Source organism: Notolabrus celidotus, chromosome 18 (genome assembly GCF_009762535.1).
Source record: "Notolabrus celidotus isolate fNotCel1 chromosome 18, fNotCel1.pri, whole genome shotgun sequence".
NCBI classification, from domain to species: Eukaryota; Metazoa; Chordata; class Actinopteri; order Labriformes; family Labridae; genus Notolabrus; species Notolabrus celidotus.
Genome location: NC_048289.1, coordinates 245,901 through 270,000, shown reverse-complemented (window position 1 = coordinate 270,000; position 24,100 = coordinate 245,901). Strand labels below are relative to the sequence as shown.

The 24,100-nt window shown below is 42.9% G+C and overlaps 1 protein-coding gene across 1 annotated transcript in view; it reads left to right on the top strand.

The window, feature by feature from the left end:
* ryr2a (ryanodine receptor 2a (cardiac)) overlaps nt 1–24,100 on the top strand; it is a 118,809-nt gene that overhangs the window by 34,392 nt on the left and 60,317 nt on the right. The window contains exons 37-59 of the mRNA XM_034708408.1: nt 336–476; nt 637–800; nt 2,865–2,943; nt 3,037–3,126; nt 3,325–3,462; nt 3,707–3,784; nt 4,209–4,284; nt 4,510–4,633; nt 8,156–8,271; nt 8,360–8,424; nt 8,676–8,797; nt 9,055–9,104; nt 10,718–10,778; nt 12,899–13,137; nt 13,305–13,386; nt 14,241–14,371; nt 16,420–16,547; nt 16,936–17,128; nt 17,480–17,562; nt 17,887–18,044; nt 18,897–18,984; nt 22,507–22,599; nt 22,683–22,853. Of these exons, the coding sequence (XP_034564299.1) occupies nt 336–476; nt 637–800; nt 2,865–2,943; nt 3,037–3,126; nt 3,325–3,462; nt 3,707–3,784; nt 4,209–4,284; nt 4,510–4,633; nt 8,156–8,271; nt 8,360–8,424; nt 8,676–8,797; nt 9,055–9,104; nt 10,718–10,778; nt 12,899–13,137; nt 13,305–13,386; nt 14,241–14,371; nt 16,420–16,547; nt 16,936–17,128; nt 17,480–17,562; nt 17,887–18,044; nt 18,897–18,984; nt 22,507–22,599; nt 22,683–22,853 (2,670 nt within the window). The remainder of the gene's footprint in view (nt 1–335; nt 477–636; nt 801–2,864; nt 2,944–3,036; nt 3,127–3,324; nt 3,463–3,706; nt 3,785–4,208; nt 4,285–4,509; nt 4,634–8,155; nt 8,272–8,359; nt 8,425–8,675; nt 8,798–9,054; nt 9,105–10,717; nt 10,779–12,898; nt 13,138–13,304; nt 13,387–14,240; nt 14,372–16,419; nt 16,548–16,935; nt 17,129–17,479; nt 17,563–17,886; nt 18,045–18,896; nt 18,985–22,506; nt 22,600–22,682; nt 22,854–24,100) is intronic.

The window sequence follows — 24,100 nt, the reverse complement described above, 5'->3', positions numbered from 1 at the left end:
GTTTGGTTGATGGTTGATCTCTTAGTGTCAGTGTTTGGTTGATGGTTGATCTCTTAGTGTCAGTATTTGGTTGATGGTTGATCTCTTAGTGTCAGTGTTTGGTTGATGGTTGATCTCTTAGTGTCAGTGTTTGGTTGATGGTTGATCTCTTAGTGTCAGTGTTTGGTTGATGGTTGATCTCTTAGTGTCAGTGTTTGGTTGATGGTTGATCTCTTAGTGTCAGTGTTTGGTTGATGGTTGATCTCTTAGTGTCAGTGTTTGGTTGATGGTTGATCTCTTAGTGTCAGTGTTTGGTTGATGTCCTATCATCCATTATGTTGTCTCTCTGTCTCCAGCTGCTGACCAATCACTATGAGCGTTGTTGGAAGTATTACTGCCTGGCTGGCGGCTGGGGAAACTTTGGAGCAGCCTCCGATGAAGAGCTGCATCTGTCTCGGAAACTCTTCTGGGGGATCTTTGACGCTCTCTCACACAAGGTCAGGCTGCACCTCAGGTCTTTTTGTTTATGTGTATATGATAAAAAATATCTAATGTGTGTGTGTGTGTGTGTGTATGTGTGTGTGTGTGTGTGTGTGTGTGTGTGCGCGTGTGTGTTTGTTTGTGTGTGTGTGTGTCTGTGCTTGGGGTGTGCTGCAGCGGTACGATCAGGAGCTGTTCAAACTGGCTCTGCCGTGTCTCAGTGCCGTGGCCGGAGCTCTTCCTCCAGACTATATGGAGTCCAACTACATGGCCATGATGGAGAAACAGTCCTCGATGGACTCAGAGGGAAACTTCACCCCTCAGCCTGCAGACACCGCCAGGTACACAGGGTTGATCATACTTCCAGTAGAACATCCTGCAGATACAGACGAGTAATAAAAGCATTCATATAGTCCATATTTAAAGAGTTTATATCAATCAATCAATCAATCAATCAATCAATCAATCAATCAATCAATCAATCAATCAATCAATCAATCAATCAATCAGACTTTATTTATAAAGCTTTCTTCATACAATGACATTGTAACACAAAGTGCTGTGCACAAAAACAACTTAAATAATACAAATAAATAGACCCCCCCATGCTAATCCTAAACCCAGCCCACAATCATAAGGTTAAGAACACAATATATGCAACAACAACAATAATTATAATAATAATAATAATAATAATAATGATAATAATAAGAAGAAGAAGAAGAAGAAGAAGAAGAAGAAGATTAATAGCATTAAAAATAAAATAGATAGATAATTGATAAATAAAAAAGAAGTTGTTTATACTCTACAGCCTGCACAGACTGCAGAGTAAACTACACGTTGAGTTGCTCCTGATTCTGATTCTTGGGTAATATCTCAAGTTAAATAATTAAGCCTGTCTCTGCTAAAAAAGTTAAAAGAAAACATTATTGCTGTGACCACTGTGACTGTGTTTTGATTCTTTTGATTCAAATAAAATTGCCATGAACGGGGCGCTGGTGGCCTAGCGGTCTAAGTGCCCCATGTAGAGAGGCTATAGTCCTCGTCACAGAGGTATCTGGCTCGTCTCCCGGCTGGCTGACCATTTGCTGCATGTCTTACCCCGCTCTCGACTCCCCATATTTCCTGTCTCTGTTCAGCTGTCCTGTCAATAAAGCCGACAAAAGCCCTAAAATCTAACTTATATTAAAAGAAAATGCATGAATGCATAATACAGGGCTGCATTGCACTTTTACAACGGTTTCTGAATGCACTTGCAGTGACAGGAACACTGGACAGACAGTTCCCTCTGAAATGAATCTGCATCTTCAATGACAAGGAGTTGATCAGAACTTACTAGATGTGTCTGATATATCACCAAACTGGATTAAATCAAGCTCTAGACGCAGAGATGTTTACGGTTACTGCAGCAAAAACATCAGATCGGAAACAGACGACCCTCAGTTGTGTTTGTCATGGTGTGGAGAAAAGAAGGGGGAGGACTCAAGATGCAGTCTCAAAAACAAAACAGATTTAATAACAAAAACCCAGGATGGAAAAACTAAAACTTACTATAAACTAATCCACAGAAAACAAGATCCCTAAGAACACACTGAACACAAGAAAAACTGACAATGATCTAACCATGGACAGGGGGAACAGAGGAACTAAATACACAGTGATTAACACAGGTGTGAACACAGGACACAGGTGAGACTACTCAGGTTCATCAACAAGGAGGGAAACACACAAGGACAGGAAGTAATACTAAACTGAACACACAGGGATCAAGAACTACAAAATAAAACAGGAAACACAGGGCTCAAGAACTACAAAATAAAACAGGAAACACAGGGATCAAGAACTACAAAATAAAACAGGAAACACAGGGATCAAGAACTACAAAATAAAACAGGAAACACATGGATCAAGAACTACAAAATAAAACAGGAAACACAGGGATCAAGAACTACAAAATAAAATAGGAAACACAGGGATCAAGAACTACAAAATAAAACAGGAAACACAGGGATCAAGAACTACAAAATAAAACAGGAAACACAAGACTAAACTAAAAAAATACAACAAGAGACATGGATCACTAAACACTCAAGAGAGACAAAGGGTAACTAACACAGAATAAACACGGGAAGGAACCAAGGCATGAAACACAAGAACTAAACTAAACATCAACTCATGGGGGCGCTGGTGGCTTAGCGGTCTAAGCGTCCCACATATAAAGGCTCTCTTCAGCTGTCCTATCGCTAAAGGCCAAAAACATAACTTAAAAAAAACATCAACTCATGATAGTGTGCTTCAGCCTGATAGCAGCTGTGTGTTTGTGTGTGTGTGTGTGTGTGTGTGTGTGTGTGTGTATGTGTGTGTGTGTGTCCGTCCGTCCGTCCGTCCGTCCGTCCGTCCGTCAGTGTTTCTGTCCCAGAGAAGCTGGATTATTTCATCACCAGATATGCTGAACACAACCATGAGAAGTGGAGTATAGAGAAGGTAAGGAGGAGAGCACTCGTCGTCATCATCATCAGTGTGACATCATCATGAAGAAGAGGCGTGGCTTATTTACACTGTCATGTTTGTTTGCAGTTCACCAGCGGCTGGTCGTTTGGAGAGCAGCTGTGTGAGATCTCAAAGAGTCAGCCCTTACTGAAGCCGTACAAAGGACTGTCTGAGAAGGTAACGGTGTGACTGTGACATCATGCTGTACCTGTGGAACACCACGTGTAAGTGAAGCAGGTCACTCAGAGCTGGTGTGTGTGTGTGTGTGTGCGTGTGTGTGTGTGTGTGTGTGCGTGTGCGTCTGCGTCTGCGTGCGTGCGTGCGTGCGTGCGTGCGTGCGTGCGTGCGTGCGTGCGTGCGTGTGTGTGTGTGCAGGATAAGGAGGCGTACTGTCAGCCTGTCAGAGAGTCCCTGAAGACGATGCTGTCCTGGGGCTGGAGCATCGACCGCATCAGAGAGGGAGACCCTGCAAACCTGCACAACAAGTCCAGGAGGATCTCACAGGCCAGCCAGGTACACACACACACAAACACACACACACACACACACACACACACACAAACACACACACACACACACACACACACACACACACACACACACACACACACACACACACACACACACACACAGGTTATAGAGATGCATGTTTGACCTTTTAAAGTATACTGATCAGTATATTTTGTGTGTGTGTGTGTGTGTGTGTGTGTGTGTGTGTGTGTGTGTGTATGTGTGTGTGTGTGTGTGTGTGTGTTAGCTGTCGTTTGAAGGAGCTCCAGCTTTCAGCCCCCGACCCATCGACATGAGTAACGTCACCCTGTCCAGGGACATGCAGGTCAGCCACTCTGCACACGCACTGATATACACTGAAGAAAACTATATACACAACACTTTAGTTTCCTTGAGATACACTACACTTGAGTGTCCTTTTATTGAGGCCAGCCTAAGGCATACCTGTGTGATAACCATGCTGTCTAATCAGCATCTTGATATGCAACACCTATGAGGTGGATGGATTGTCTGGGCAAAGGAGAAGTGCTCACTAACACAGATTTAGACACGTTAGTGATTAATGTTTGAGAGGAATAGTCCTTTAGTGTACGTAGAAAAAGTCTGACATCTTTGGGTTCAGCTCATGAAACATGGGAGCAAAAACTTAAGTATTGCATTTATATCTTTGGTCAGTGTAACTCTGCTCCCAGTGCATAGAGGTCACCTGATACCTGCTGTTCATCATGTCTGACCCTGTGTTTGTTCAGTCCATGGCAGAGCTGCTGGCAGAGAACTATCACAACATCTGGGCCAGGAAGAAGAAGAGTGAGCTGGAGGCTAAAGGTATGAACACAGCTTCTTTAAACATCCAACTCACACCAGGTACTGACATCATCTCCACCACATGCATGTGGGAGACTTCTTGGTCTCTCACAGTGTTTCCTGAAAACAGGAGCACATTATTAGAGCTGGCTCATATCCCTCAGATGGAGATGTACTGATGCTTTGGCACCAGTCTACTCAGTCTAACCTCAGACTCTTCTCCAATGCTGTGTGTTGGTCCCTCAGGTGGAGGAAACCATCCTCTGCTGGTTCCCTACGATACTCTGACAGCCAAAGAGAAATCTAAAGACAGAGAAAGAGCTCAGGACGTCCTCAAGTTCCTGCAGATCAACGGATACACCGTCTCCAGGTACGACTCACAGCCACCAGCTGGACTGCTCTCTGATAAAGTGCACTGGATATAAACTAGAAACTCTGTGCTACCAGTGTTCATGCTAAGCTAAGATAAACACACCATAAAGCTCTTTTTCCTGGATGCACTGGTTTTAGTATCTCAGATCCTCTGGTCAGGGCCTGTTTTTGTCTCATTCCTAAAGCTCAAAGGGTTAAATGTTCCACAAACTGCACTGCAGACACACACAGAGCGTCTCTGTGTGTAATTAGAGAGAGTTCCGGGGTCTTTAGCCCCCAGAAATACTTTCCCCTGAACTAAAAGGTTCCTGTGCCCCCATTGTTGTCTGCGTTTCGACCGCGGGCTGAAGTCCTAGGTAGATTGTGTTAATCAGGTCAGTGACGTATGGAGAAAAAAAAGTAAAGGCACTACACCACCAGACCAGTAGAGGACAGTAAAACAAAGACGAAGGCCATTCATCACAGGTGACACCATAGAAGCAGACGGACAGGCAGGTATCATTATGAGCAACACAACAGTTAGCCTGTTAGCATGAAGAGACTCAGCTGGTCTGTTTTAGATGGTGCTATATTTCATCACAGATGGATTCACTGAATCAACACGTGAGAGGAGATAAGCGCGAGTAGCAAAGACGTTTCAACACGGCTTTAAAATCCTTTTGAACTCAAAAAGCCGTGGCAGAGATCGACCGGTGTTTTGGTTTAAACAGCGACCCTGTTAACTGGAGACTTTCAGCCGGATGCATCCCTCATAAACGTCTTTAGACGATCATTAAATATCTGATGAGGATATTTTGAAATCTTAATAAAAACTAAACTAGTTTGCATTCCCAGGAACTCCCTCTGTGTTTCAACAGCTGTGTAAACTCCACAAACACTGACACGTTCAGCTGAAGGTCTCCAGTTTACAGGGTCACTTTTAAAACTGGAACACCGGGAGGAGAGACGCATTCACGGTTGGCCTTAGAGAAGACTACTGTTACAAGCTGCTAAATCAAGAGAATCACAGCTTCTTCTTTTGAAAAGTACACACACATACAAAAAAGATAGAACAAATAAAAACTAATGAAAGAAAGAGAAATCAAGAGAATCTCAGATGTGTGTGATGTTATTGTGGACGGAGGGAGGAATAAAAACACTGAGGTTAATCTGGGTGAAGATTCTTCAGTCGAAAAACGTCTTTATTGCAGATCTATTCTCTTTTAAACTGGGGCCAAATCAGCCTCTTTCCACTACAAAAGAAACATGTGTGTTTCAGAGTGTTTCATAGTGTGTTCTGTGTGTTCCAGAGTGTGTTTCGTGTGTTTCAGAGTGTGTGTTCTGTGTGTTTCAGAGTGTGTTCTGTGTGTTTCAGAGTGTGATCTGTGTGTTTCAGAGTGTGTTCTGTGTGTTTCAGAGTGTGTTCTGTGTGTTTCAGAGTGTGATCTGTGTGTTTCAGAGTGTGTGTTCTGTGTGTTTCAGAGTGTATTCTGTGTGTTTCAGAGTGTGTTCTGTGTGTTTCAGAGTGTGATCTGTGTGTTTCAGAGTGTGATCTGTGTGTTTCAGTGTGTTCTGTGTGTTTCAGAGTGTGTTCTGTGTGTTTCAGAGTGTGATCTGTGTGTTTCAGAGTGTGATCTGTGTGTTTCAGAGTGTGTGTTCTGTGTGTTTCAGAGTGTGTGTTCTGTGTGTTTCAGAGTGTGTTCTGTGTGTTTCAGAGTGTGTTCTGTGTGTTTCAGAGTGTGTTCTGTGTGTTTCAGAGTGTGTTCTGTGTGTTTCAGAGTGTGTTCTGTGTGTTTCAGAGTGTGTTCTGTGTTTCAGAGTGTGATCTGTGTGTTTCAGAGTGTGTTCTGTGTGTTTCAGAGTGTGTTCTGTGTGTTTCAGAGTGTGTTCTGTGTGTTTCAGAGTGTGATCTGTGTGTTTCAGAGTGTGTGTTCTGTGTGTTTCAGAGTTTGTTCTGTGTGTTTCAGAGTGTGTTCTGTGTATTTCAGAGTGTGTGTTCTGTGTGTTTCAGAGTGTGTTCTGTGTGTTTCAGAGTGTGTTCTGTGTGTTTCAGAGTGTGTTCTTTGTGTTTCAGAGTGTGATCTGTGTGTTTCAGAGTGTGTTCTATATATTTCAGAGTGTGTGTTCTGTGTGTTTCAGAGTGTGTTCTGTGTGTTTTAGAGTGTGTTCTGTGTGTTTTAGAGTGTGTTCTGTGTGTTTCAGAGTGTGTTCTGTGTGTTTCAGAGTGTGTTCTGTGTGTTTCAGAGTGTGTTCTGTGTGTTTTAGAGTGTGTTCTGTGTGTTTCAGAGTGTGTTCTGTGTGTTTCAGAGTGTGTTCTGTGTGTTTCAGAGTGTGTTCTGTGTGTTTCAGAGTGTGTTCTGTGTGTTTTAGTGTGTTCTGTGCGTTTCAGAGTGTGTTCTGTGTGTTTCAGAGTGTGTTCTGTGTGTTTCAGAGTGTGTTCTGTGTGTTTTAGAGTGTGTTCTGTGCGTTTCAGAGTGTGTTCTGTGTGTTTCAGAGTGTGTTCTGTGTGTTTCAGAGTGTGTTCTGTGTGTTTCAGAGTGTGTTCTGTGTGTTTCAGAGTGTGTGTTCTGTGTGTTTCAGAGTGTGTTCTGTGTGTTTCAGAGTGTGTTCTGTGTGTTTCAGAGTGTGTGTTCTGTGTGTTTCAGAGTGTGTTCTGTGTGTTTCAGAGTGTGTTCTGTGTGTTTCAGAGTGTGTGTTCTGTGTGTTTCAGAGTGTGTTCTGTGTGTTTCAGAGTGTGTGTTCTGTGTGTTTCAGAGTGTGTTCTGTGTGTTTCAGAGTGTGTTCTATGTGTTTCAGAGTGTGTGATCTGTGTGTTTCAGAGTGTGTTCTGTGTGTTTCAGAGTGTGTTCTGTGTTTCAGAGTGTGTGTTCTGTGTGTTTCAGAGTGTGTTCTGTGTGTTTCAGAGTGTGATCTGTGTGTTTCAGAGTGTGTTCTGTGTGTTTCAGAGTGTGTTCTGTGTGTTTCAGAGTGTGTTCTGTGTGTTTCAGAGTGTGATCTGTGTATTTCAGAGTGTGTGTTCTGTGTGTTTCAGAGTGTGATCTGTGTGTTTCAGAGTGTGTTCTGTGTGTTTCAGAGTGTATGTTCTGTGTGTTTCAGAGTGTGTGATCTGTGTGTTTCAGAGTGTGTTCTGTGTGTTTCAGAGTGTATGTTCTGTGTGTTTCAGAGTGTGTGTTCTGTGTGTTTCAGAGTGTGTGTTCTGTGTTTCAGAGTGTGTTCTGTGTGTTTCAGAGTGTGATCTGTGTATTTCAGAGTGTGTGTTCTGTGTGTTTCAGAGTGTGATCTGTGTGTTTCAGAGTGTGTTCTGTGTGTTTCAGAGTGTATGTTCTGTGTGTTTCAGAGTGTGTTCTGTGTTTCAGAGTGTGTGTTCTGTGTTTCAGAGTGTGTTCTGTGTTTCAGAGTGTGTTCTGTGTTTCAGAGTGTGTTCTGTGTGTTTCAGAGTGTGTTCTGTGTGTTTCAGAGTGTGTTCTGTGTATTTCAGTGTGTGTTCTGTGTGTTTCAGAGTGTGTGTTCTGTGTTTCAGAGTGTGTTCTGTGTGTTTCAGAGGAGTAAAGTCTCAGGAGCTGGACACTCCTGCCATAGAGAAACGGTTTGCCTACACCTTCCTGCAGCAGCTCATCACATACGTGGATCAAGCTCACCAGCACATGATGGAGTTTGGTGAGGCTTCTGTTATGTTAACAAGATACTGAACTTCAAATCTGCAGTAACACACTGTGTGTCTGACTGTGTGCTTTCTGTTGTTCAGACATTGCAGCGCGGCAGAAAGGAGAGAAGATTCCTCATGAGCAGCAGATTAAATTCTTTGGAAAGGTCAGAAATCATGTTTTTTTACACTCCCCAGTTTGACCTGTTTAGCTGTTCAATCACTCTGATTGGTTTGTTTCTAATCAAACTGTCTCAGCTCATATAGACATGTAAACAAAGGGAAGAGGTGTGTGTAGCAGTCAGTGTATGTGACTGACAGCAGGTGGATCAGAGGGTCACCTGAATGATAACTACAGCCAGGTGGATCTCACGGGTACGGGTGATCACTCTGACTCTGTGCTTCTTTCAAACCCCAGGTGGTCTTGCCGTTGGTCGATCAATACTTTAAAAACCACCGGCTCTACTTCCTGTCCACAGCCATCCATCCAATCAGCAGCGGAGGCCACGCCTCCAACAAGGAGAAGGAGATGGTGACCAGGTAAGAGGGACCCACCACACCTGGGTCAGTGCTTACATGTTGAATCAGAAAAACAAAATGAACCACAGTCATCAGGCTGCCTGTGTTTCTCTCCTCATGTCTTCTCCTCCTCTGCTCATCCTTTGTTTCTACCACCTGAACCTGATTTATTCCTCTCTCTTTTGTATCTCTCCCTATGCTCCCTTTCCACTTATTGTGTCTCTTCCTCCTCCTCCTTCCTCCTCCTTCCTCCTCCTCCTCCTCTTTGATCTCTTCAGTCTTTTCTGCAAATTGGGCGTTCTTGTCAGACACAGGATCTCCTTATTTGGTAAGATGTTCATGCTGATGCTTGGTGTTTCTGCTGTTGTGTTTGTGTGTTTGTGTGTTTTGGTCTATCCTGTTTTTGGTTCAGCTTTGTTCCCCAGATGAACCCAGCTGGAGAACAAAACTGCTGTGTTCCTCACCAGATGTTTGCTCACACACTGCTGCATGTACACTGATTCCCCTTGAACACATCCACTCACCAGCAGGGGACAGTGTAACTCATTTAAGACAGTAAGAGCGTATAGAGGCAGAGCAGAGGAAGCAGAGAGCTCACTGGTTTACTGAGCTTTGAGACAGAGGCTGTTTTCAAACCGCCACTGTTTCCCACAATGCACAGCGCTAACATTATGCTTCTTCCTTTTTCCACATATGACAGGGGCACTCAGTTTTCATGTGCTGTGAAAATGATTAAATTCCATATAAACCACTTCTTAACTTTTTAAATCATAAGTGATGCTAAAGAAGCAGTTTCTCTATCAGCTTGGTCGTTGTTGACTTCTGCTTTCTGAAACTGGAAATCCAGCAACGTCTGACCCAGCATCCTGCAGACGAGATCCAACATATCAGTCAGACTACAGACTACCTTCAAACACAGTATGTAGTAGGCAGTACCTACTGCAGACTGCAATTTCTGGGTTGTATGTAGCAGGTGATTTCGAAAACAGCCTCTGTGTGTTTGGAGCAGACTCAAACCTGTCCTAACATCATATCATGTCATCACGTCACATCCTGTCCTGACATTAAAATCTGTCCTGACCAAGTGACAACTCTCAAAATATGAAGCCCATGCGGAAGTGTTATAAACTGCAATTCATCGAAAACCGCTTGAGGCTGGCTGCAGAAACACCTGAAACCACATAGACACCCATTCAGAGAAGACGATCTTTACAGCAGAAATAAACATGTTTACAGCCTGGTTCAAAAAACGGCATGGCTCTACACAGCTAATCTCTCTATCGGCACAAACTGTATGGGGTAAAAAAAATTATAACCTGGTTCAGAAGATATTAAGATTACAAGGTTTGCCTAAATAAGGACATGACTGACTTGATTGACAGGCGGGAACACATAGCTGTTGGCTAGGAGGCTCAAACCCCGCCTCTTTACCTCACACTAAGTTTGGTTGAGTTCAACATTTCCAATATGGCTGCTGCTGCTGATTGGCTTTAGAACAGCACTCAGGAACAGATGAGTGACGTCACAGATACTACGTCCATTATGTATACAGTCTATGGTCTTGTCTGTAATCAGGAACAGAGAAACAGACAGATTTTCATGCCAATGAAGCTGTTTGAATTGACATTGTGTGTGTGTGTGTGTGTGTGTGTGTGTGTGTGTGTGTGTGTGGGTGTGTGTGTGGGTGTGTGTGTGTGTGTGTGTGTGGGTGTGTGTGTGTGTGTGTGTGTGTGTGTGTGTGTGTGTGTGTGTGTGTGTGTGCGTGCGTGCGTGCATGAATGCATGGCTCAGAGTGTGTGTTGTGCTTGTTGTGGTGTTTATTAGTGTGTTTTAATTTTTAAAACAGACACCTCATACTTATCTGGCCAGGTGTGTGTGAATGTGTGAGTGTGTGTGTTTGTATGTTTGTTTTGTTGATCATGTGACCTCTCACCTGTTCAGGTAACAATGCCACCTCCATAGTGAACTGTCTGCAGATCCTAGGGCAGAGTCTCGATGCCAGGTGAGGGCACACACACACACACACACACACACACACACACACACACACACACACACACACACACACACATACACACATAAATCATTGAGGGAGAACCCTGATTTGCAGCGGAACACATGCGTGTGGCACTTGGTTCCAGTCCCTTAGAGTGCTAAGGGACTCATGTTGAGTGTAAACAGCCAAACAGCTGCTGTCAGTCTGCATTTTGATATAGTACACAGTAGTATATACAGGACTGTCTCAGAAAATTAGAATATTGTGATAAACGTCTTTATTTTCTGTAATGCAATTAAAAAAACAAAAATGTCATACATTCTGGATTCATTACAAATCAACTGAAATATTGCAAGCCTTTTATTATTTTAATATTGCTGATTATGGCATACAGCTTAAGAAAACTCAAATATTCCTATCTCAAAATATTAGAATATTTCCTCAGACCAAGTAAAAAAAAAAGTATAACAGCAAAACAAAATCAAACATTTGAAAATGTCCATTAATGCACTCAGTACTTGGTTGGGAATCCTTTTGCACGGATTACTGCATCAATGCGGCGTGGCATGGAGGCAATCAGCCTGTGGCATTGCTGAGGTGTTATGGATGCCCAGGATGCTTCAATAGCGGCCTTTAGCTCATTTGCATTGTTGGGTCTGGTGTCTTTGAGCTTCTTCTTCAAAATACCCCACAAATTCTCAATGGGGTTCAGGTCAGGGGAATTGGCAGGCATATCGAGGACAGTAATGCCATGGTCAGTACACCAGTTACTGGTGGTTTTGGCACTGTGGGCAGGTGCCAGATCATGCTGGAAAATGAATTCATCATCTCCATAGAGCTTTTCTGCAGACGGAAGCATGTAGTGCTCTAAAATCTCTTGGTACACAGCTGCATTTACTCTGGACTTGATGAAACACAGTGGACCAACACCAGCAGCTGACATGGCTCCCCAAACCATCGCTGACTGTGGGAACTTCACACTGGATTTCAAGCAACTTGGATTTTGCTCCTCTCCAGCCTTTCTCCAGACTCTGGCGCCTTGACTTCCAAATGAAATACAAAACTTGCTTTCATCTGAAAAGAGGACTTTGGACCACTCTGCAACTGTCCAGTGCTTCTTTTCCATAGCCCAAGTCAGACGCTTCTTCCGTTGTCTTGAGTTCAGAAGTGGCTTGACCATGGGAATACGGCTATTGTAGCCCATTTCCCGGACACGTCTGTGAACAGTGGCTTTTGATACCTGGACTCCAGCTTCAGTCCACTGTCTTTGAAGATCCCCCAAATTCTGGAAGCGGCTCTTCTTCACAATGCTGTTAAGGCTGCGGTCATCTCTCTTGGTTGTGCAGCGTTTCCTGCCACATTTTCCCCTTCCAACAGACTTTTTGTGAATGTGCTTTGAAACTGCACTCTGTGAACAGCCTGCTCTTTGAGAAATTTCTTTTTGTGTCTTACCCTCCTGATGGAGGGTGACAATGATGGTCCTCTGGACAGCAGTCAGATCAGTAGTCTTCCCCATACTTGTGATTTAGTTTACTGAACCAAGCTGAGTGTTTTTCAAGGCTCAGGAAACCCTTGCAGGTGTTTCGAGTTAATTAGACGATTCAAGTGATTAGTTGAATAGCCTACTAGTATACTTTTTCATGATATTCTAATATTTTGAGATAGGAATATTTGAGTTTTCTTAAGCTGTATGCCATAATCAGCAATATTAAAATAATAAAAGGCTTGCAATATTTCAGTTGATTTGTAATGAATCCAGAATGTATGACATTTTTGTTTTTTTAATTGCATTACAGAAAATAAAGAAGTTTATCACAATATTCTAATTTTCTGAGACAGTCCTGTATGTCTAGTATATAGGAATGCACTGATGTTTTGCCAGTTTGTTCTCAGCCAGTCCTCGCCCTTCTCAGTCTCTTTTGTCAGGGTTGAATGTGTCCCTCTGACAACTCTGCTCATCCCACCAATGTTCCTCACAAATGTGGCTCCATTTAAAAGACAGGCTTTCCAACGGGATAGGATTTATTGCCAAGAAGCATTGTTACAACAAAAAATCATCTACCAAACACACATGTCCTTACTGCCTGTGCTGTGTTCATTATCAACTCTTTCTCTGTGTGCAACAGGACCGTGATGAAGACCGGTCTGGAGTCGGTGAAGACAGCTCTGCGTTCGTTCTTCGTGAGTGCAGCAGAGGATCTGGAGCAGACTCAGGAGAACCTGAAGCTGGGTCAGTTCACTCACAGTCGGGATCAGCCCCGGGGAGTCACTCAGATTATCAACTACACCACGTTCGCCCTACTGCCTGTCCTGTCCTCGCTGTTTGAACACGTGGGCCTGCACGGCTTCGGAGAGGACCTCATACGTAAGTGCTCACCTTCTACCTGTCAGTGAATCAGAGCCAGTTTGTGTTTTCCTCTGAAGATTAGCTTCCTGTTTTGAAGTTGATGTTTAGTTATTTATTTGAAAAATAGGAACTCTATATTTAAGAACAGACTTCTCAAGTTGTCTTTGCCTCCTTTCTTCTTCCAGTGGATGATGTTCAGGTGTCCTGCTACAGGATCCTCAACAGTCTCTACCTGCTGGGAACCAACAAGAGCATCTATGTGGAGAGGTAACTAATGTGTTTACTCATAATTAGATATTTATATAGAGTGCACAGGACGCTGTATGCTTTACACTTCAAGAAGTTCAACAACATCTCCGTCCTCTTCTCATCGTGTGTGTTCTCTTCTCCTCCTGTGTGTGTCCTCTTCTCCTCCTGTGTGCGTCCTCTTCTCCTCCTGTGTGTGTCCTCTTCTCCTCCTGTGTGTGTCCTCTTCTCCTCCTGTGTGTGTCCTCTTCTCCTCTTGTGTGCTCTTCTTCTCCTGTGTGTGTCTTCTTCTCCTCCTGTGTGTGTGTCCTCTTCTCCTCCTGTGTGTGTCCTCTTCTCCTCCTGTGTGTGTCCTCTTCTCCTCCTGTGTGCTCTTCTTCTCCTGTGTGTGTCTTCTTCTCCTCCTGTGTGTGTCCTCTTCTCCTCCTGTGTGTGTCTTCTTCTTCTCCTGTGTGTGTCCTCTTCTCCTCCTGTGTGTGTCCTCTTCTCCTCCTGTGTGTGTCCTCTTCTCCTCCTGTGTGTGTCTTCTTCTCCTCCTGTGTGTGTCCTCTTCTCCTCCTGTGTGTGTCCTCTTCTCCTCCTGTGTGCTATTCTTCTCCTGTGTGTGTCTTCTTCTCCTCCTGTGTGTGTCCTCTTCTCCTCCTGTGTGCTCTTCTCCTCCTGTGTGTGTCCTCTTCTCCTCCTGTGTGTCTTCTTCTCCTCCTGTGTGCATCCTCTTCTCCTCCTGTGTGCGTCCTCTTCTCCTCCTGTGTGCATCCTCTTCTCCTCCTGTGTGCGTCCTCTTCTCCTCCTGTGTGCGTCCTCTTCTCCTCCTGTGTGCGTCCTCATCTCCTCCTGTGTCCTCTTCTCCTCTTTTTTGTATTCTCCTCCTGCAGACAGCGTCCAGCGTTGGGGAAGTGTCTGGCTGCGTTCTCTGCAGCGTTTCCTGTCGCTTTCCTGGAGCCGCACATCAACAAGTTCAACAACTTCTCCGTCTACTACAACAAAGCACAAGCAGACACTTCAGGTATACACACACGCACACACACACAAACACACAAACACACACACACACACACACACACACACACACACACACACATATACACACGCAGGTACTACAGGTATACACACACATGAACACGGATACATAAATACACAAACTACCTGTATACACACACATTAACACACATACACGTATACACAAACTACCTGTATACACACACAAACACACAAACACAAACACTACCTGTATACACCCACACCCCACAGGTATACACACATGCAGGTACTACAGGTATACATACACATGCAGACACATACACATACACACACACTACCTGTATACACACACACAACAGGTATACACACACAGACTTAACAGGTATACACACTCAGGCTTAACAGGTATACACACTCAGGCTTAACAGGTATACACATGCAGACTTAACAGGTATACACATGCAGACTTAACAGGTATACACATGCAGACTTAACAGGTATACACACACAACAAGTATACACACGCAGACACTACACTTATGCACATAGAACAGGTATACACACGCAGACACTACGGGTATACACACATGCGCACACACACTCACAGCAGGTGTAAACACAAACACATGCACACACGCAGACTTAACAGGTATACACATGTGCAGACACTACAGGTAAACACACACTGACCCTACATGTATCCACACACTGACCCTACATGTATCTACACACTGACCCTACAGGTATACACACACTGACCCTACAGTTATACACACACTGACCCTACAGGTATACACACACTGACCCTACAGGTATACACACACTGACCCTACAGTTATACACACACTGACCCTACAGTTATACACACACTGACCCTACAGGTATACACACACTGACCCTACATGTATCTACACACTGACCCTACAGGTATACACACACTGACCCTACAGTTATACACACACTGACCCTACAGTTATACACACACTGACCCTACAGGTATACACACACTGACCCTACAGTTATACACACACTGACCCTACAGTTATACACACACTGACCCTACAGGTATACACACACTGACCCTACAGGTATACACACACTGACCCTACAGGTATACACACACTGACCCTACAGTTATACACACACTGACCCTACAGGTATACACACACTGACCCTACAGGTATACACACACTGACCCTACATGTATCCACACACTGACCCTACATGTATCTACACACTGACCCTACAGGTATACACACACTGACCCTACAGGTATACACACACTGACCCTACAGGTATCCACTCACTGACCCTACAGGTATACACACACTGACCCTACAGGTATCCACTCACTGACCCTACAGGTATACACACAACGACCCTACAGGTATACACACAACGACCCTACAGGTATCCACTCACTGACCCTACAGGTATACACACACTGACCCTACAGGTATCTACACACTGACCCTACAGGTATACACACACTGACCCTACAGGTATACACACACTGACCCTACAGGTATCCACTCACTGACCCTACAGGTATACACACACTGACCCTACAGGTATCCACTCACTGACCCTACAGGTATACACACAACGACCCTACAGGTATACACACAACGACCCTACAGGTATCCACTCACTGACCCTACAGGTATACACACACTGACCCTACAGGTATACACACACTGACCCTACAGGTATACACTCACTGACCCTACAGGTATACACACACTGACCCTACAGGTATACACACACTGACCCTACAGGTATACACACACTGACCCTACAGGTATACACACACTGACCCTACAGGTATCCACTCACTAACCCTACAGGTATACACACACTGACCCTACATGTATCCACACACTGACCCTACATGTATCCACACACTGACCCTACAGGTATACACACACTGACCCTACAGGTATACACACACTGACCCTACACGTATACACACACTGACCCTTCACGTATATACACACACTGACCCTACACGTATACTCTAGGTCACTACAGAAAGCCTCTCTGTCTCTGCCTCTGTCTCTGTCTCTGCTGTAGCTCTGGGTCTACCTGAGCAGGTCGGGGATGTGTGTCCCCTCATCCCAAGCCTTGATAAGTCTCTGGAGGAGATCATGGACCTGGCAGAGTCTGGCATGAGATACAATCAGATGCCTCACGTCATGGAGGTCAGTCTATTACTGAAGACTCTTTAAACTAAATGTTAACGTGACTTTGACCTGTTGATGATCTCTGTTTGGTCCTCTCTGTCAGAGGTTACAGAAACTCTCTGATTGGTTCTTTTACTGGATCGTCTCACCTGAATTGAAATACAGGAGATTATTATTTTCCCACACTGCTGAGATGCTGCATTTCTGATTAAATGCTGTTCCTGATCTATGAAATCCATATTTTTGCCATTTTGTCAAATGTAGGCAGGTTTTATTAACCCAATGTTATTTATTATACAGTGTAGTATATATTATACTGCCCATGCTGCAGTGTAGCCATAGTCTAATGGGTTTAAAGATGTAACTCACCTGTGTCTATACATTTAATTCTGGTTGCTGCCTGTAGGTGGTGCTGCCCATGCTGTGCAGCTATATGTCTCACTGGTGGGAACACGGAGCAGAGAATCACCTGGACAGATGTGACACATGCTGCACGTCGGTCACGTCTGAACACATGAACTCTCTGCTGGGGAACATCCTGAAGATCATCTACAACAACCTCGGTGTGGATGAGGGCGCCTGGATGAAGAGGCTGGCCGGTATGCAACACACATCACATTATTAACACGAAACCGAGTTAAAGATTTAAAGAGACATATCTGTTTTATTAGATTTAAAGTGACACACCTGATTTATTAGATTTAGAGAGACACAACTGTTTTTTACAGATTTGAAGTCACACAGATTTAAAGAGACACACCTGTTATATTTGTTTAAAAGTGAGGCTACTGTTTTCTAGATTCAATGTGACTCACCTGTTTTTTAACAAAGAAGGATAATTATTATGTAGCTTTTAATTGGTCAATCAAATTTTTTCAACATTTCATTAAAACTTAGATTCTCCCTCCTCATCATCTCTCCTGCTTCCTCTTCCTCCTCCCCTTCCTCAGTGTTCTCTCAGCCCATCATCAGTAAAGCTAAACCTGAGCTGTTGAAGACGCACTTCCTGCCTCTGATGGACAAACTGAAGAAGGTGAGTGTCACCAGGCGGAGCTGAGAGCTGTGTTTTACGTCATCTCTGTTTTACCCTTGAGTCTTTGAATCTGAAGCCCTTTGTAACTCTGCTTAAATGTCCTCTATAAATAAACTGTACCTACCTGATTTTATCCACATATGACAGTCGGTTCCCCGTCATACAGCTGTATTTATATATAGAATAGAATAGAATAGAATAGAATAGAATAGAATGTACTTTATTCATCCCCAAGGGGGAAATTCAGGAAATATATATATATATATATATATATGTAGATTTGTTGTTAAATAAACAGTTGTGTAAATTGTTTTCTTCTCATAGAAAGCAGCCGTGGTCCTCCTGGACGAGGAGCAGAGTCGGGCAGAGGGTCGGGGGGAGATGTCAGAGACGGAGCTCCTCATAATGGACCAGTTCACCGTGCTGGTCAGAGACTTGTACGCCTTCTACCCCCTCCTCATACGATTCGTCGACTACAACAGGTACTCAGTTCTGATTGGACGATTCAAAGACTGATTTCATGACTTAAATGGTAAATGGACTTGTACTTATATAGCTCCTATCTAGGCTTTCTAACCATTCAAAGTTCTTTTACTCTCAATCTTAATCTCATTCATACCCATTCACTCACTGATGGTAGAGGCTGCTACAGTAAGGGACCGTCAGTGTTAATCTCATTCATATACATTCACTCACTGATGGTAGAGGCTGCTACAGTAAGGGACCGTCAGTGTTAATCTCATTCATACACATTCACTCACTGATGGTAGAGGCTGCTACAGTAAGGGACCGTCAGTGTTAATCTCATTCAAACACATTAACACACCTCTGAACTACAGAGGGAGCAGTTTGGGGTTCAGTGTCTTGCTCAAGGACACTTCGAAACCGCCAACCTTCGGATTGATTGATGACCGACTCTGAGCCACAGCTGCCCCACTTAGGGTAAACAAGGAGAACACAGAGTTTCTAAAACATGGAGGAGTTTAAAGGTTCCTGTTAAAGTTATTAAAATCAGTTAACAGTTTATCAGTTTATTTTTCTGAACTCGCACGAATAGTTTCTCATCAAACATCTACTAAAAGAGTTTTAGTTTCAGTCCATGCTGACAGGCTCACACTCTTCTTCTCTGCTCTCTCTGCTGCTGTCTTACACAGCTGCATTTGTAAGCCCATTACTGGCCCCTGTTGGACAGTGAAAGGGCAACACAGTGAGGCTATCCATTCTTACAGTTTGAGTTGATAGCTCAGTGAATGTGCACTTGACTGTAGTCTGTGTCTGTAATCCCTCCTGGTATGTCAGAAGTTATCTCTAATCCATCTGTGGTGTTGTGTCAGAGCTCGCTGGCTGAAGGAGTCGAGTCCGGAGGCTGAGGATCTGTTCAGGATGGTGGCCGAGGTCTTCATCTTCTGGGCAAAGTCTCACGTAAGAAGCATGGAGAACCACAAGAACAACATGCTCATATAAACTCTCTGTGAGGGGCAGATATCACGCTCCCTGAACTCTACCCGTCTCTTGTTTAGATCACTGAATCATGTGACTCTTTATAAAGGTGTGACTGTGCCCTGAGACAGCGCATAGATGCTCCATATGAGCTAGCATAGCATCACTGTGTGTAGGTGTTAGATATTAACTAGCATAACAGTGTGTAGAGGTTAGATATTAACTTGCATAACAGTGTATAGAGGTTAGATATTAACTAGCATCACAGTGTGTAGATGTTAAAGGTGACATATCATGCAAAATGGTTCTCTACCTGAAATATGTTTCCCTGGCATGTCTACAAACCCCCCAAAAATGAAAAAAATCCATTCTGCCCCTGTTCTGATTTCTCCACCTTTCTGTAAATGTGTGCTGAAACGAGCCGTTTCAGTTTTCAGTGTTTTTCATACGTCACAACAATATCCGGTCTGTAACTGAAGTCAGAGCTCGGAGCTTGTTCAGCCCATAGACTGTATAAAGTACAACTCAACCCCTGCTCCGTTTTTCATTCCCTGCAGGAGGGAGGCATGCTAGTTGTAGGCTGTCTTAATAAACACAAAGGTCAGTTTTGCTCCCCACGTCTGCAGATTTGAAGATCTAGTGGATGATTTTTATTTTTCAGCCAACATGTAAACATAAGATCAACGTGTTGGAGAGCCGAGGCCGCATTCACTTCCTGAGGGGGCGTGGTCAGAGAGCTCATTCTCATTTAAAGGCACAGACACAGAAAACATCCTGTTCTGAGCAGGGCTGAAGAAGAGGGTTTACAGGCAGACCAAAATCTGATTTCAAAGTGTTTTTTGAGCAATAAACTTTAAAGACATGTTTTTGGGACCTCTTAGACCAATATATTTTGATGAAAAAGAGCATAATATGTCACCTTTAAATATTAACTAGCATCACAGTGTATAGATGTTCGATATTAACTAGCATCACAGTGTATAGAGGTTAGATATTAACTAGCATCACAGTGTATAGATGTTAGATATTAATTAGCATCACAGTGTATAGATGTTAGATATTAACTAGCATCACAGTGTATAGATGTTAGATATTAACTAGCATCACAGTGTATAGATGTTAGATATTAATTAGCATCACAGTGTATAGATGTTAGATATTAACTAGCATCACAGTATATAGATGTTAGATATTAACTAGCATCACAGTGTATAGATGTTAGATATTAACTAGCATCACAGTGTATAGATGTTAGATATTAACTAGCATCACAGTGTATAGATGTTAGATATTAACTAGCATCACAGTGTATAGATGTTAGATATTAACTAGCATCACAGTGTATAGATGTTAGATATTAACTAGCATCACAGTGGATAGATGTTAGATATTAGATATTAGCTAGCATAACAGTGTATAGGGGTTAGATATTAGCTAGCGTAGCATCACAGTGAATTCACCTTATTTTTGAATGTGGAAGTAAAGCCATTCCGTACTTGCGCATGTTTTGCCGGACATCCGTTTCATATTGTTCGTCATTGCGTGTCTTGACAAATAGGTAACCGTCATGGTAACTCGTTGTCACATCCAGGCAGTGTAAGAGCCTGGGAGGAAGACATGTGGCCTGAAATTACTTACGAGAATAATTGATAATTGATTAATATGATGCGTAACTTTAAAAGCACAGAGGCGTGCTAAATAACTCTGTGTTGATCAGTCAGCTCAATATTCTGATCTGCTCTACTTAGACTCTGATTGGCTTCTGTCAGAGACAATAATGAACCAGAGACGATTAGAAACCAACACAATGGTCAGTTATGGTTTTGACATTTAAGGTGGCCTGATTGATACATGACGGGAAGTCCTGCAGAGTAACGTGAAAATAGTCCACCTTATAATGTCTGCTACCTGTCAAATAGTGACCATAGGTCGTACCATAGCAACACAATGAATTTGCTTTAGTTTGAAGAAATTTTATTTATTGGGATAAACCCCTTGAGATGTGCCATCTCGTTTTAGAGGGGGTCCCAGACAGACAATAACAAATAGAAAACAGTGCAATACAAAATATACAACAAAACATGAATCCTTCAGAAGAGAAGAAACAAACAAACAAAAAACACAAAAAAAAAAAACACGAACAGTCAGACAATAGACCAACTTGACGACAGAAACAACAATAACAACAACAACAACAACAACAACAACAACAACAACAAAAAACAAAAACAAAACAGGGGTTGGTACAACCTTAAACAAGGTACAATCGACAAGGACAGAATAGAATACAATTCAATAAACTAAACTAAAGGAGCATTGACGAAACAAACAAAGAAAAAATTGTAACAATAATCGTCATAAAAAATAAAAAATAAAAAATAAAAATGAAGAAAAAATGTATAGGAGAATAAAAAATAAGTAAAGGAAATAGAGGAACAGTGAGAGCTTTACTGAAAACATAGACAGTTTGTTTTGAAATGGGAAAACAAATAATTTTTAAATAAGGGAAAAGAAGATATAGAACGAATATTTAAAGGTAAGTTATTCCAGTCGAAAGGAGCCTGAAACATAAAAGCTTTTTTACCAACTTCCTTGGCTGCAAATGGTACTGTCAAAAGAAAGTGATCAGAACTTCTTAATGAATAACTTGAGGTGTAACAACTGTAGTAAAAACAGAAAGGCTGCAGAGCCTCTCTTATCTTAGCTATTTCTGTTATCTCTACCTGAGTGATTGGGACCCCTTACTGACACAGTTTGGGAGTTCAGTTTAACAAACCAGAAAGTGTTTATTGATTTAAGTGTTTTATCAGTTGTTATTGTTTTTTTTACCTCTAGCTGATTTATATTGAATTAAATTTTCCTACAAAAATTGTCCCTTAAATATTCACCAGAATGGAGGAATGAATGGAGATGCCCATTTCCCTCACCCCTCAAACAGCCTGAGGACACCACTGATCATTCTTATGTTAAATCCTTTTTTATACAGTCTATGGTTAAACCCTGTATGATCAAAATAAGTGCACGTGATTAAATGAAAGTACAAGTGATAAGGTCCATGTTATAATCTCACTCCAGCCAGACACTCAAAGTTGGCAGACCTGTCGTGTGGTGCTTCACATCCACATTCAGATCTAATACGCGGTCGGTGATCGTAACACTCCTCTTCTAGGAACTTTTTTCATTTGTACAGGCTGTTATGACAACCTCTGACGGCACACACACTTTTCGTTTTCCGCGAAGACATAACTGTAAAGAGATTTGCTGCTCTGTGGGCTTTGAATGGGTAAAGGTACCGGTGTTTACCGTTGACCGGAAGTAAGAAACTGGACGTGCTTTGCAAGATATCCATGATTTGCCTGCGTTCCTTCAACCGCAGAAAACAAGGTGAATAGATGCTAGATATGAGCTAGTATAGCATCACAGTGTATAGATGTTTGATATTAGCTAGGGTAGCTTCAGGTTAACATCATGTCTGCAGCCTGATGGAGCTGTGTTTGTCTGCAGAACTTTAAGAGGGAGGAGCAGAACTTTGTGGTCCAGAACGAGATCAACAACATGTCGTTCCTGATCACAGACACCAAGTGTAAGATGTCAAAGGTCAGAACAGTCGCCGTCAGTCATTCTGTATTTGAACACAAACCAGAACTAAGAAGCAAAACTAAAGCTGGTCTCTGTGTCAGGGCATCGTGTCAGACCAGGAGAGGAAGAAGATGAAGAGGAAGGGCGATCGATACTCCATGCAGACGAGTCTTATTGTGGCCACTCTGAAGCGTCTGCTTCCTGTTGGTCTGAACACCTGTGCGCCTGGAGAACACGAGCTCATCGCACTCGCAAAGAACAGATTCAACCAGGTGAGAACCTCCATACCTGTAGTACAGGTAGACCTGTTCTCTGAGAGGACCAGTCACACCATGAGCCAGCTGAACTGAGCTGAGATAATACACAGACAGCATCTTAAAGGTCCTGTGTATGTTAACATCTCATCAGTGACAGGAAGTGAAACATGATAACAGCTGTTTAAGTTTGATCGATACCTGGAATATATATATAATATAATATATCTATAAATAGGTATTAATTGATCTGAACAGATTATTAAAGGTTGATGTCTTTAATGTGGTGATCACATGGTCTTATGTAATTATGACCAACAGCACAGTAATCCATGTCATTAATGAGCTGTTATATATAACATATAAATATATATTTTTAATATGAACATTAGTCTCATGATGAGTGGTGTGTTACTGTGTGTCTCATGATGAGTGGTGTGTTACTGTGTGTCTCATGATGAGTGGTGTGTTACTGTGTCTCATGATGAGTGGTGTGTTACTGTGTGTCTCATGATGAGTGGTGTGTTACTGTGTCTCATGATGAGTGGTGTGTTACTGTGTGTCTCATGATGAGTGGTGTGTTACTGTGTCTCATGGTGAGTGGTGTGTTACTGTGTCTCATGATGAGTGGTGTGTTACTGTGTGTCTCATGATGAGTGGTGTGTTACTGTGTCTCATGATGAGTGGTGTGTTACTGTGTGTCTCATGATGAGTGGTGTGTTACTGTGTCTCATGATGAGTGGTGTGTTACTGTGTGTCTCATGATGAGTGGTGTGTTACTGTGTCTCATGGTGAGTGGTGTGTTACTGTGTCTCATGATGAGTGGTGTGTTACTGTGTGTCTCATGATGAGTGGTGTGTTACTGTGTCTCATGGTGAGTGGTGTGTTACTGTGTCTCATGATGAGTGGTGTGTTACTGTGTGTCTCATGATGAGTGGTGTGTTACTGTGTGTCTCATGATGAGTGGTGTGTTACTGTGTGTCTCATGATGAGTGGTGTGTTACTGTGTGTCTCATGATGAGTGGTGTGTTACTGTGTGTCTCATGATGAGTGGTGTGTTACTGTGTGTCTCATGATGAGTGGTGTGTTACTGTGTGTCTCATGATGAGTGGTGTGTTACTGTGTCTCATGATGAGTGGTGTGTTACTGTGTGTCTCATGATGAGTGGTGTGTTACTGTGTGTCTCATGATGAGTGGTGTGTTACTGTGTCTCATGATGAATGGTGTGTTACTGTGTGTCTCATTATGAGTGGTGTGTTACTGTG